This window comes from Gavia stellata, chromosome 1 (genome assembly GCF_030936135.1).
Source record: "Gavia stellata isolate bGavSte3 chromosome 1, bGavSte3.hap2, whole genome shotgun sequence".
In the NCBI taxonomy this organism is placed as follows: domain Eukaryota; kingdom Metazoa; phylum Chordata; class Aves; order Gaviiformes; family Gaviidae; genus Gavia; species Gavia stellata.
In genome coordinates, this window is record NC_082594.1 from 73,033,106 (window position 1) to 73,046,636 (window position 13,531).

General features: G+C 36.7%; 1 protein-coding gene across 2 annotated transcripts in view; it reads right to left on the bottom strand.

Moving 5' to 3' along the window:
- Positions 1–2,518: 2,518 nt before the first annotated feature.
- The window catches only part of UBE3A (ubiquitin protein ligase E3A), a 54,043-nt gene continuing 43,030 nt past the window's right edge, over positions 2,519–13,531 (bottom strand). For both annotated transcript variants that reach the window (XM_059818874.1, XM_059818881.1), the window contains exons 7-13: positions 12,444–12,588; positions 8,531–8,736; positions 6,237–6,401; positions 5,692–5,847; positions 5,524–5,597; positions 4,467–4,610; positions 2,519–4,249 (exon numbers count right to left, since the gene is read on the bottom strand). In XM_059818874.1, coding sequence (XP_059674857.1) covers positions 4,129–4,249; positions 4,467–4,610; positions 5,524–5,597; positions 5,692–5,847; positions 6,237–6,401; positions 8,531–8,736; positions 12,444–12,588 — 1,011 coding nt within the window. In that variant the 3' untranslated portion in view covers positions 2,519–4,128. The remainder of the gene's footprint in view (positions 4,250–4,466; positions 4,611–5,523; positions 5,598–5,691; positions 5,848–6,236; positions 6,402–8,530; positions 8,737–12,443; positions 12,589–13,531) is intronic.

Consider the following 13,531-nt stretch of genomic DNA (forward strand, 5'->3'; position numbering starts at 1 on the left):
TACATGCCATTATTTCATGGGTTTTCCAAATTAATTCATCTGGCTAAGAAGTGACCTGTCTAAAGGCAAATGCCAGCATCAACTCTATTTCCAAAGCAGCGTCCCTACTATGATACGGTATAAAACTGTATTTCTTAATAAAATTAATTTCAAGTCCCTGATGGTCTTATGAATTTGGTGACAACTTCAATTACTTCAGTAACCTGAAAGTTTAATTGAAGTTGTGCACAAGTACAAATGGGAATTGTAGCTAACTTATCACAAACCCTTGTGATTCTGAGACTAACCATAGTGAACTAAGCTCTCATTAGGAAAGGCTTGATTTTGCATAGCTAAACTTGGAAGAAGCTCCTGCTCCATCTTGCATGCTGAAACACAGGAGTTTTTCTGCATACTAATTAAGGCACAGCTCCAACATTCAGCCTGACTGAAGTATCTTCATCCTGAAAATTCTTGAGACAACCAGGAAATTTTTAGTCCCCTGGTGAGATTAAAAATTTACCTGGACATAACTGGCTACAACAGTGCCAGGGAAGCACCTTAAAGCTGATGCTGTGGGGGTTGTCCTCCTGCTGAACATCAGCAGCATGGAAATCCGTGTCCCTCCCTGCTTCAGAGCAGACACCCAGGCAAGCACCTGGATAGCCCACACTATGGGCTACCTGGAGGCTCAGCCCATCAGATACATCACACCTGTGTGGTATGACATGTGGCATGAAGCGCCTGCTTCAGCAGTGAAGACCACTGTTGCACGACAGGCATGGATCGACTAATGTAACACAGAGCTGCTTGGAGCCCCAGGCTCATCGCCAGCCCATCAGCTTTCCTTAAAGCTCAGGGCTGGAGAGGGTCTCTTCAGCTGTCACAGACCCATCTCAGGCTACTGCCTGCTGAACAGAAGATAAGCCCAGTCAGAAGTTCACAAAACACTATTCCTTAGTTAACCGAACTGTGCTCACTCCTGATGGCTGTTCCTGAAATTTTTTCAGCAACAAACAAAAGCCTCCATCTTTTAAAGGATGATGCTCTGTTCATGCAGTCACATGCTAACATACCTTTAGAACTAAATAAAACTATTCCTTCACTCCTAATGGAATCGGAAAAAAATCCAGACTTGTTCAGTACTTAAGATGAATCTTTTCAGGGTATCTTGCATTACTATCATTTTTGAGGCACAAGATACTACAAAATACAGGTAAAAGCCTGACGTCCCCTTCACACCAAGGCTGGAAGCATCTTGGCAGTCTATTAGGGTGCAGAAGGAAATGCTCAAAAGAGGCATTTGTCACTTGTCAAATGAGACAATACTGAGATGCCCAAAATATTTTCTCATTAACATATTAAGGACACTCTGAGGGGAGAGCACCAGCATCCTGGCATCAGACTGCTACCTTGGAGAAGGAGTCTTCCGGCTCACTCGAGAGAGGTATTTGAGTGACACGTAAGTACACCCAAGTTTCTGAGGTAAGTTTTGTAGACCTAAAATACACTGAACACTGCTGAAAGACTAAGTGAGGGTGAAAGACATTCTGCATGTGCCTAGAGCCCAGAAAAAGAGAACTTAAATGGCATTTTCCCCACTTTGACAAACCTTTCAAGCAACACAAGGCTGACTGAAGCTTCTGTAGGGCAGGAGACCAGCCTGCAGCTACAAGACTTCAGGATTTATTTATTTTAAACCTTATCAAATGCTGCCGCTGGACAATTAGGGCATTTATAACACCATTAAGGAGATAAGGTTTCAATACAGTGGCATTTTGAGGGAGGCGGTATATATTTAAATGGGAAATCTGTCAGATATAAAGTACTTACATCGTACCTGAAAATGATTCTTTGAAAAACAACTTATGCTTTAAAAGGCCAATACAATTATGTATTATTTTAATCTTAACGCTAAAGGAAGACAGAAAAAACATATTTACAATGTTAACACTTCAGCGAGAGAACTTTGTATTGCTATCCAATTACGTGGTCTGCCCAGCTTTCGGACCTATATAAAAAACCCAACATGAATCTTAACACACTTGTCCGCTGGGCATAACCACCACCCAGAGCCACATCAGCATAAACCAAGTTATAGGTATATAGCTTAATAGTATTAGACTATCGACATAGTACATACCACACAGAAGTATCATGATGTGGTTCACACTTGTAACAAAACCCTCAAGGCACTCTGCAAATCTTGTTCTCACCGCCTACAGTAAAAGACACTCCAAACCTGAAGGAACAGGCAAGCACTGTTGTCAACCGCCCCCCTGAGTAGCAGGGTATCTTCTGTTCTCCTTTTCAAGAACATGTAATGAGGTGAACATTCAAGGTGGCATGCCAAGTGCCACCGTGAAATCAAAGACCAGAAGACAGCCAGCACCCTTCCCTCCCAGCAAGTTTCAGTCCCCATGTCCAGGCCATCTTGCATCAGCTTGCAAGGGGTGGCGGGGGGAACATCGCTGGACCCCACATCACTCCAGTTCACTTCTAGAGAGTTTTATGTACCTGTAACCCTCAAATTATGCTGTACTACAATGTTTTCTAATAAAATAACTTAATATCCAATTTATCAAAGCAAGAAAATCACTTGTTTTCTTTTTCAGTGGACCATGGTGAAAAAAGGTCACTGTTTTATTCAGCATCATAGTTACATAACAGTTGTCTGTTTCTATTACTAGAAAGAATTTATTAAAATAGTCCTGAAAGACATCTTTTCTTTCTCCAATGGTTTCAAAACTATGCCTTTTAATGCCAATTCCACACAGCCATGGGTTTGATCGGTAGTAGTCAGTTATAGCAATTGTCAAGGCACAAGCTCAGCTCTGCACATCCGCTGCAGCTTGTATTATAAAAGAGATATGCCGGTTATGTCTTCACTTAAAAACGCATAATCCCTTTATCATATATTGCAACAGGAGAAATTAACATTAAACACAGACTACGAAAGGTAAAGGATTTATTTCTGATATGATTTGTAGAGTTAAATTAAAAACCTACTGAATACTTTATGTAGTAGATGAACATAACCTTAGTACTTACTTTCTAACAGTTTATTTAATGTCTGGAAGTGTACAACATGAAGTAGGCCTTACGTTTAATATTGTTCAATTTTGCTTATTGTTAGATGAGATTAAAATACAGTAGCCATCCCTTTAGATTATGCTGCAACACTGATCATGTGCCTTGATAAATAGGAACGATGATTCATTAAATAAATGGTGATGACATAACATGTAGGGAAGACTTTGGATTGTCTATTTAAAATGTCAACATAATAGGCAATTAAGAATAAAACTTCATTTTAAGTGCACTTCCACATGCTTTGTTTATAATATAGCAAAAACTTCCTATCTTTTTTCAAAACACTTCACTCCCTACTCTAAAGCTGTTCAGTTGAAAATGCACTTTCCCCAGTAAACTTCTTTTTTAAAAAAGTAACTACATTTTCTACCCTTTCATATGCTAAGAAATGTTTCCTAATTAAAAACACAATTTATTACAACACATGTGAAGACAACATATAGTGAAATGAATTTTAATTGTTGTGCTGTGACTAAAGTAAAGTTCTCAAGGCTGCAATTTAACATTCCGAGTTCTCCCTTCCATCTTTATTGATTCTTAAGATTTTGCACAGAAACTCTTTGGGGGCTAGAACAGCAGTAATTGCATCACACTGTTTTCCAAGACTTCAAGTTTCAAAAGCAAACTCTTCAAAAAGTACAGTTCTTGATTTGATTAGATACAGGGACAAAAATATAGCACATACTTGAAGGTTACATGGTCTACAAATGATGGCAATATTTTCCTTGGGAGAGTACAGTTTGTTTTCTTGTAAATACTCAAAAAGGCTCAACTTCAAGCAGTAATAAACACAAGCAAAAGTGATTTAACCCTTAAAATAAATATTCAGGAAAACCTCTCTGTACATACAAGTGAAAGAATATGTAACACTTTCACGCTAAAAGAAAAAATAAAGATTTTGTTCATATAAGCAGCTGAAATCTGCTGTTCCAGCCCAATGTCCCCAGTAAAGAAGGGAGGCACAAACACAGGTGACTACTGTAGCTCACTATCTTATGGCCTTTTTGGACAGGGACATCATCACCATCATTTTTTTAATCCCTTTTGTTATATTTATTACAGCATGCCAAATCCTTTGGCATATGTGATGGCCTTCAATAATCTTTCTTTAAGCTTTTCTTTGCTCGAGTACTCCGGAAGCAAAAGTACATTAAAGCATGTGTGAGATGTAGGTAACCTGTAGGGAAAACAGAAAAGAAGAATTCAGATCCAGGAACATGCAGTACATGCAAAGAAACACATCGCTATTTCACAAATCCAAAATAATGAATTTAAAGACAATCTACTTTGCTGAAAGATTCAACTTTCAGATTTAACTAAGTTAATAAATTAAAATCACAGAACTTGCTTCCATTTATAAACAAACAAGCAAAATGCAGACTATTTTTTTTTACCTCTCTGTATCTGGGCCATTTTTGGCTATGATCATCTTTAACTTTCCAAGTCCTCCCACAGGGGCTCTGTCTGTGCCTGTTGTAAACTGTAAGAATAACCTTTTCTGTTCATCTGTAAATGAATGGACTATTTCCCAGAATTCCCTATCAAGGAAGAAATCAAGAAGTAAGTAAACTGAAAACTTTCTCTGGTATAAATGAGACTTTCAAAAGTAATTGAACTTTGAAGGTTTAATAATTCTAGGCAGTCTTAACATCAGTTTACCAGTTGCATTCATAAAAACCAAAACTAACAGTAACGTATTTACCAATCGCTGAGAATCAGAAGTAAAAATCAGAAATATTACCAAAATACCACCGTTTAACTGTTTAAGTGTTAATTCAGCTGATAAGTGATCTGCAGATATTCTTCCTTTATTTTATTATTCCTGTTTCCTATGGAATTACACTGGTTCCACTACACTGTCCATTTCTACCACCTTCTTAAACACCACAGTAAACAAATGCAGCTGCCGTCAAAGGCTTTTTACCCTAGCAGGAACTAGTTAAGTAGCTGACAAAGTCTAGAGGACCGAAGATGCTCTGACCCTTGTCTTCAGAGTTCTCTAGTCAAAGGGGACAAGAAGGCAAAAACATTAAAACCATTTTCCCCTCATTGAATTTACTTGATTTCTAATTAGAGAACAAAGTTCTTCACATGTGACATATTCAAACAATTCAGTGTTTGTGAATTTTTTTTTTTTAAAAAAACAGAGCAGTGGTAATTTATTGAAACAGCCCTGCTTAGACTGGGGATTATTTAACTATATGGTAGAAGAGAAAGACAAAAACCCAGGGAAAAATCCCTTTTAAGCTTTACCAAAGTTCACTGGAAGCTAAAGACAATGCTTATACTATCTGCTCTTTTCTAACGACTGTACTTGAGTAAAGTGAAATTACACATAAGACACTTTCATCTCCAGTACTCCAAAAATACTAAATCTTACAATATTAAGTTCATTATGAAGAAACAGGCATATAAATTGCTTTTAACCTTTAAGAAATGAGAAAAAATTACCTAATAATAAGAGACTCTCTTGTATAGCCACCATCATACTCTGTAGTTTCTTCTAGTGCTTGAAAATCTAAATTCTGTAAGAAGATGACATTTTAAAAAATTACCACTAATTATATACTTAGGATCAAAAAAGTTCCACTTTTTCTGGTGTAAATTCAGGATTCTTACCCTACTTCCACAAATAAGTAATTCAATTTCCTCTGGTCTAAATAAATATTTCAAAGGAGATTCATTGGTCACCATATGGAATCCTCTCCGAAAGGCCTTGAACTGCTTTTCTACTGATTTATTGAGTATATAGTCAGCATACAGATTGACAAATTCCTGTAAGGAAACAACCCCCAAAAAAACCTTAGTACTTCGACACATGCCACTTGAAGTATCTCCCAAAAATAAGACCCCGAAATACATTTAACTCTATAATTCTACGTAGATTATCTGGGCTCAGCTTCTACTCTGCAATAATAAAGAGCAAGTCTCAAATATTTCTCAAACTGGTCAAACACCACACCCAGAAGCTACGTATGCATGTATCGATGCTTTCTTTAAAAGAGAAGCCTTTTCTGCTTACAACTACACTGTGCTATGGCAGTTTTAAAAGGCTTTTAAACTTAAATTGTAAGTGAGACCAAACTTTGTATATACAATCCTACATAATTCTGCACAGATTTTCTAAAAATTACAGATTACGTTAAAAAATTACTTGAGCGTACCTTTCTATTTTCATTCGTAATAGGAATTTTATCACCGTTTTCCTTTAAATCATGCATCATTGGATTGCCAAAGAGATCCGTATGAGATATTTGAAACGTTATCATCATATCATCTTCCACACTTCCTTCATACTCTAGTAAGTCTCTCAAACTCTGGTAAAGAACCTAACAGAATAAGAAATACATGTCTGTCATAAATAAGTTTCAATGGATTTTACTGAGTAATACCAGAAGACACAAAATAATCTGCCTCAAAAAGGGTTGTTACATTCTATAATGCAAGTCACCTAAGATCCCCCATAACAGTCCAAACAAAGGTACGTTAAGCTTAGTGTTTGTAAAAACAACCAATAGCAGATATTAAGGAAAGACAAAAAAGAAACATGGCAATGAGTGATAATTCCCTTAGAAGAGCCTACCAGCACCCAGGAATCTTCCTAAACGCAATGGTCAGACCTCTAGCTTAAGAGCCGCTGATTACCTTAGCCTCTTAACTCTTTTGAAACTGTATTTACTTTTGGCATCCAGGACATGTTACACTAGTAAGTTGAACATATATGTGTTAAAAATCAAAGAAAATGCTGTATTTTGTATCAGATAAAAGCCTGCTGCCTGAATTTTATCTCCTACATATTGATTTAAAACCCAAACAAACTAGGAACTAATCTTGAAGCAACACAGATAGGGTGGTCATTAAAGCAAAGAAAACATTTATGCACAAAAAAAATAATCACAAGCTAGGTCAGAATTTGCCAAGTGGAAAATGAAATTCCCTGTAAGAGTTTGCTCTACTCAAAAGAGCAACCAGCCTTCCGCCCTGCTATGCCTTAGGAAAAGCCCAAGACTCTCTTGGAAACCAAAGGTTATGCAGAAAAGGAACAATTCTTTGGCTGAGACAGAGGTGTAGGACTCAAGAATGCAAAGTGAAGGTAAAAGCAACAATTGAGTGCAACTATATTTTTATAGTGAAGTAGAAGTAATAAATTTCCCCTCAATGTTTTAATTATTGAAAGTTTACATGTAAGCCTCATCCTCTCACTATCTGCATCCTTTTGATTCTTCCACAGCACCTTTAAAAATATCTTGCATTGACAATGATTGGACATGGAACTGTTGGTGGTGAGGGCTGGTGAACACCCTATCCTCCATGTTCTATAACATTAGAAAAGGCATTGGGAGGCTTGACTACTCTAAATTTCATTTGATTTAAATTTCATTCACTTACTCTGAAGTAAGTGCTTAAGTCATATTACAATACGAAGAGTTTTAAACAGATTATTTTAAGAGAAGTCAGTGTAGGTGTCAGAGGAGAAATGTAAGAGTAGGAGAGAAAAATTAAGAAATGTCCTGCCTTGTTCCACAGAAATAAATCCACTTTTTCTGTCATAAAAAATTGTGAGTATGTAATAAAAAAATACAGGAAACTGGAAGCACTGTGTATTTCTCAACATTGTTTTACAGAGAAACTGTTTTATTGGTCAAAGCTGGCACGCTGTTATATACAGCCATCCAAAGCAGGCCGGATAACCTATTTTTCTGATTAATCAGAAAATGAGGTATGTGTAAACAAAAATAAAAGCTAAGTTCTTTTTAAACAGTATCATTTTACTCATCTTTTTTGAATAGCTGAAGATTTCGCATAACTGCTTATGAAAAGGGAAATGTCCCACCATTTGAAATGAAGTATACTAATATACCAGATAGCATGAGGGAAAGCTACTGGTGATCTTTGATAGATACTGGAGCAGGGCCAAGATACCCTGCATATATGCTTCCATGCTCTATCTACTAAAGCACGTGCACAGCTTAGTGTTTTGGTATAGCCACTGGCTGAGGAGGGGTGGGGTAAGATGGACACTAATCACTGCTCCCAAACTGTAGGGATAGTCATGAACTGCCTCATCTGTCTTTTGCTTTAGACAAAAACCATTATGAGCATCACACCTTTGCACATCTACTGCTACTTTCACATTTTTTGTGAAAACTACTTCTACAAATAGGTATAAACAGCCTAATTTTAGAAGTCTCTCTGGGAAGATACTATTAGTAATAGTTTATGCTTAATAGTGCTTAGTGATATTAAGCAACTGACTTGACAATTCTGCCTCCTCTAAACCAGATGTAGTAACAGGTTTTATCGCTTATGAATTTATTTTAACAAACACAGACTCTTCACACAAGTCTCTGGTTATTTCACTTCCACTTCTGACAGTGATCTTGTGCTTAATTTAAATCTAGATCAAGTTATCACATGGAAAATGCATTAATAAACTCAAAGAACATAATGAACTTACAGGATGAGAGTCTGCCAGATCACGGAAAGTTCCTTTTTTGCCCATTAGCTTCCTGTAGACAACCATGGGAAAATGTACATCCAGTATACAGTTATTGTAAATAGCCAGACCCAGTACTATGCCAATCAGTGTAAACTGACCCTCAGTTTCAAAAGAGGACGGATTAAACCAAAACAGTTTTGTAGATTCATCATATGTGAACATCCCTGTAAAAAAATTATGTTGAACAATTATGGTTACATTTCAATACAAATGACATGTAAAACATACCATTATAAAACCATTTGCATTGGATTGCCTCTAAAACATGTTTAATTTAACATTATACTGAATTTAATGCCAAAGAGAAGCTACTTACCTTAGGATAATTTGAGCTGCTCAAAATACTGTTACATTACCACTAAAAGCACGCAGGAGACCTGTGATACAACATCCTGCAGTGCTCACTGAAGCTGTGCATACACAACCTTTCATTCCCTTCCATTACTAAGGAAGCAGCAGCACATTGTCATCATAGATTGTAACTTTGATAAATGCAACAGTGCAAGAAAAGAACACAATAAAAAACCACGTGGATGAAATACTCACAAAGAACTCCAATTACTATAAAGTGATAGCCTTTCCTCAAAGGCTTTTCCAGGCCAGTTCCAGCAAAGGAACAGGACTAGATGCAGCCCTATTACTGAATTGGAAGCTATGATAATGGAGCAGGGATTAACCATCACATATGGACTTAAGAGTTAGATGCCTAACAGATTTTTTTGTTTGTTTAAAAATACTCAAAGTCCACTGAGTTGCTGCAGCTATCACATACATCCTAACTTGAGGGTAAAATCTAACGTGGGACTGTCATTTCACAGGAGGGGCTGCAATTGTAACTGCTGAAAGGGAGAGGTTTTACTTTGGTCCCCTACCCCTTCACCTGACTCAGCTCACTATTTCAGGTGACCAATTTCCTGCCAAGTTCACCAGCTGACTACCTTCACAGAAGGCTTGGACAAACAGCTGAACTGGCACATGCCAGCAGCTGGAGGAAGCAGATAGAACTGTACGGACAAAAGAAAGGCAAAGATTTCCTTACCCTTTTGGCTGTAGCAAGTCACTGGATTAGCTCTTGTTTATGAAACCAGAGTTTGTGTACAGGCTATAAACTTAAATGAGTCCCACGTTAAAATCCATTGCTTACCTGACTACATACTGAAGCAAGATAAATGCAAAACCCATAGACTTAAGGAGAGGGAGAGAGACCACCCTGGACAAGCATAGTCCCAGTGACTTGTTGCTTGTACAGCTAAGTCTCATGATTTCCAGCAGAACCTAAGAAAAAGTGCCAGGCTCCTTCCTCCCCACACACGAGAAGTTAGATGCATGTGGTCAAGAACATGAACTACCTTTGCCACAAGGACTTATCTTGTCAGCTCTTAAAAGATATGCTTATTTATTTATAGCCTATGGAGATGTACAAACTGATTACAAAGTCACATGAACAGAGCCACAAAATGACTCATCTGAAAATAAGATGTCACCTTCAGCCAAGAGGTAAAGCCTGAATTCTCATTAAATGTAAGGAAACCAACTGCAAACTCATTCAAGAGACTCTGGCTATTCCCCAAAACTGAAGATTATTTATCTCAGTAAGGTACTAGGACAGGGTCAGCTATTAGGGAAGCACACAAATAACAGACTAACACATCAGGTAAGGCAACTGGAAATCAGAAATGGATGAGGAATACAAGCATATAAAAGAGAAACATTAAATAGAAGCCTGCATTCCATTTTCTGAATTGACTGAAGTAACTTCTGGATTACTGGCACAATAAAAGCAGTAACTTGTACTTTCTGGAAGATGATGAAAAAGTTAAACAGTCAAAACAAACAAGTCCAGCAAATGTCTCATTATGAGGGACTAACAGTTTACCCAGATCCACATGTGGAAACATTTTAATGCAAAATACAATATTGTATTCACTGACCAAAATTAAGAATATACTACATTAAAATCATAATAAAATGCCAGAAGAAACTGGAAGCTGCAATAAGGGAAAACAATTGTACAGTGTTGCTAGGAATATTATATGAAGTTATTCCATCCTTCCTTTTACCATGGTGACTGTTGGTGATAAATCTATTATTTTTGTCTGAGTTATTGTCTCCTTTGAGTAAGACATTAAGATAGTTTAATATGAAAACACTTGAAATGTAATGACAAAGAAACTATTACAGCAATGAACATTATTCCACACATATATATCAGAGGACAGACATTTTAAGTTCCATTTACAGAATTTCCTTCATTTTCTCTGGTAAATAAAGTATTTACAAATCAACAAAAGTCACACTTGGTATATATGGTGTATAAACTGTTATAATGCAGTGCATATTAATAGGTGCAAATGAAAAGACAACCGTGAAAGCAAACTACATTTTCTGCTTTTACAAATTTATGCCAGAAGCAAATAAATGCCTTTTTTTTTTTTCCAAAGTTGATATGAATACAAAAAGTGTACTTTTTTTTTTGTATTTTGAATACAGAATACATGCATGCACATCTAATCTATTACCCATCTTTACACACAGGGAGTGTATATACACTGGCTGGATCTTAAATGAATCAGACTTCAATTACTAAATAGGAGTATTTCAATATAGGCACCCCACACAACTTCTCTTTAGATAAACTCACGTCAAAAATGTATTTTGCACTGGAAATACAACTTCGTCAGTCAAAGTACTAAGACTTCCTTATTTTTCCATACTCTTATTCCAAGTAACCTTGCTAATTCAGACTCCAAATCTCCAAGTGAACAGCAGTTTTCAGAGTGAGTAAGACTTGTCTATGGATCTGTATCGCTTGTTACAAGAACTGGCTTGTGTACAGCAACAAGCAAGTGCCAAGGTTCAGATCCTGTTACCGATTCTGGGGACTTCCTCTTTAACCTGGTCAAAATGAATTTCTGTGTTTCTTTCCACAAAACCAAGAACAACAGCCTTCTTTTCTTAAAAGAGTTCAATGAACCCAAATTAACTAATGGCTATAAGCTATTGAGCTTTTTTAACAGAAGCCATTACAGGAACTACAATGTGACATCATATTTCACATATACTACGAAATTAGTATAGGAACCTGGTAGGTCTCATTTCTATTCTAACACAAAGTATTTGTAACATTTTAATCTTTTCAAAGCAGCAGACAAGCTGCATATTAAAAGCAGCACATCCTTGCATGTATAAAAATGGAAGCATAAAAGACTGGTGTAGGGAGCAAGGGAAAAAACAGTAAGATGGAAATGTGAGTGTTAAAACACAAATATAAAACTTTGGCTCCAATATATCAAATTACTCTTAGTTCTTAACTAACTACAGTAAAATTTGACATTACTGCCACACTTTGGATCTGTACCCCTTTTAGATGAAATCATTAGAAAAACTGAGACTATCAGATTTTTTTAAGCTGGAGGAAGGGGAGGAAATAACTCAAAAACTCACCATAGTCCTACTCTGGTTTTACTGCAGAAGCTCTTCCTCTTTGGTTTGATTACTAATTCTAGAAGCTAATCACAAAGCAAAGCGAGGAGAAAGGTGAGAGAACAAACAAAAGGAACCCTGCAAAGAAACCCTATACTACTGATTTATATCTAAACAAGCAATGGTAGCTTTCACTAACTATATACAGTTATTCCTTTCATCATTCCTCCTTAGGAGGATGACTGATGATGAATACTGAGCCTCAGTGGGTCAAGTATTCTCATGATCACCAAGAAACCTGGAGAGCTTCAGAGAGAAGCGGCAGCAGATGTAGAAAGGCACTGCATAAACATAGAACAGCCCAGGTTGGAATTGACCTTGAAAGATCATCTCGTCCAACCTTTCATGGGAAAAATCTGATAAATCAGTAAATTATTAGAACACATACCAATATCTGGATTGAAGATTTCTTCCACAACCAGTTGAAAAAATTCTTTGGAAACACCTCCTTCATCTACCCCTTGCTCTCCTTCAAATTCAACATACAATTGCTTCTTCAAGTCTGCAGGATTTTCCATGGCAATCATCTCTAGCTATTGAGTGAACAGATAGAAATATTTCATTAGCAAGTCTGTTTACTAGAGGAGTCAATTGAGTATCAAATAATGAAATCAAAACTACCCGCCAAACCTAAGAAGAAAGCAAGTATAAATCACAACACTAAGATATCAGAAACCAATAGCAATGCTAAATCACTCTAAGCACGTATTAGAATTTGGGGATTAACACAGCAAAAAAAAAAACTTACCACAGATCTGATCTGTTAGCCAATTAAGTCTGTTGGCCTTTTCCATTTCTTTTCTTTTAAGCATTTATTTAAAATAAGTTAGCATTGCATTGCACAAAATTCACAAAAAAACAGTATGAAAACAGGATGTATTATTGGGATAATTAAATTCATCTAACAATGAAAAGAGACTGCAATCTGATCTACATGTTTGACAACGAACAGGTTTGTGAAGGGATTACACAGATATGTTTTCAGAACCTTCATGTGCTAATTTACAGTGGAAGACAGAAGACAAGCCTTCGACTAGTACTTGCATCTCACAAACAAAGACCTGGGGAAAAAAACCCCAGAAATAAAAAGACACTAATATCAGAGTCAAATCAATCCCCCTTCCTCTTGACTATAATGAATAAGTTTCAGAAATCTCTTGCTCTTATTACTTCAGTGCCTTTAAACAGATCTACTACATTACTTCCACAAAAGTGAAAATTCAGTTAAGGTCAAATAGAAGTTGTGACATTTCATAGGAAAGGGTTTCATGTCTGTATAAAGGCCATTACAGGTTTTCCACTTTTTTCCAACAAAAATGTATCCTTTCAGTAAATCAAAAGTTATGGAAGAATATTCTGCAGCTGACGAGAAATACGCCTCTTAAAAGCATAAACATACTGGTTAAACCTGTGCAGCACGATTACATTAAACGTGTACGTCACAAAGAACTCAACAGCAGTAAAGTAAGGCACAGA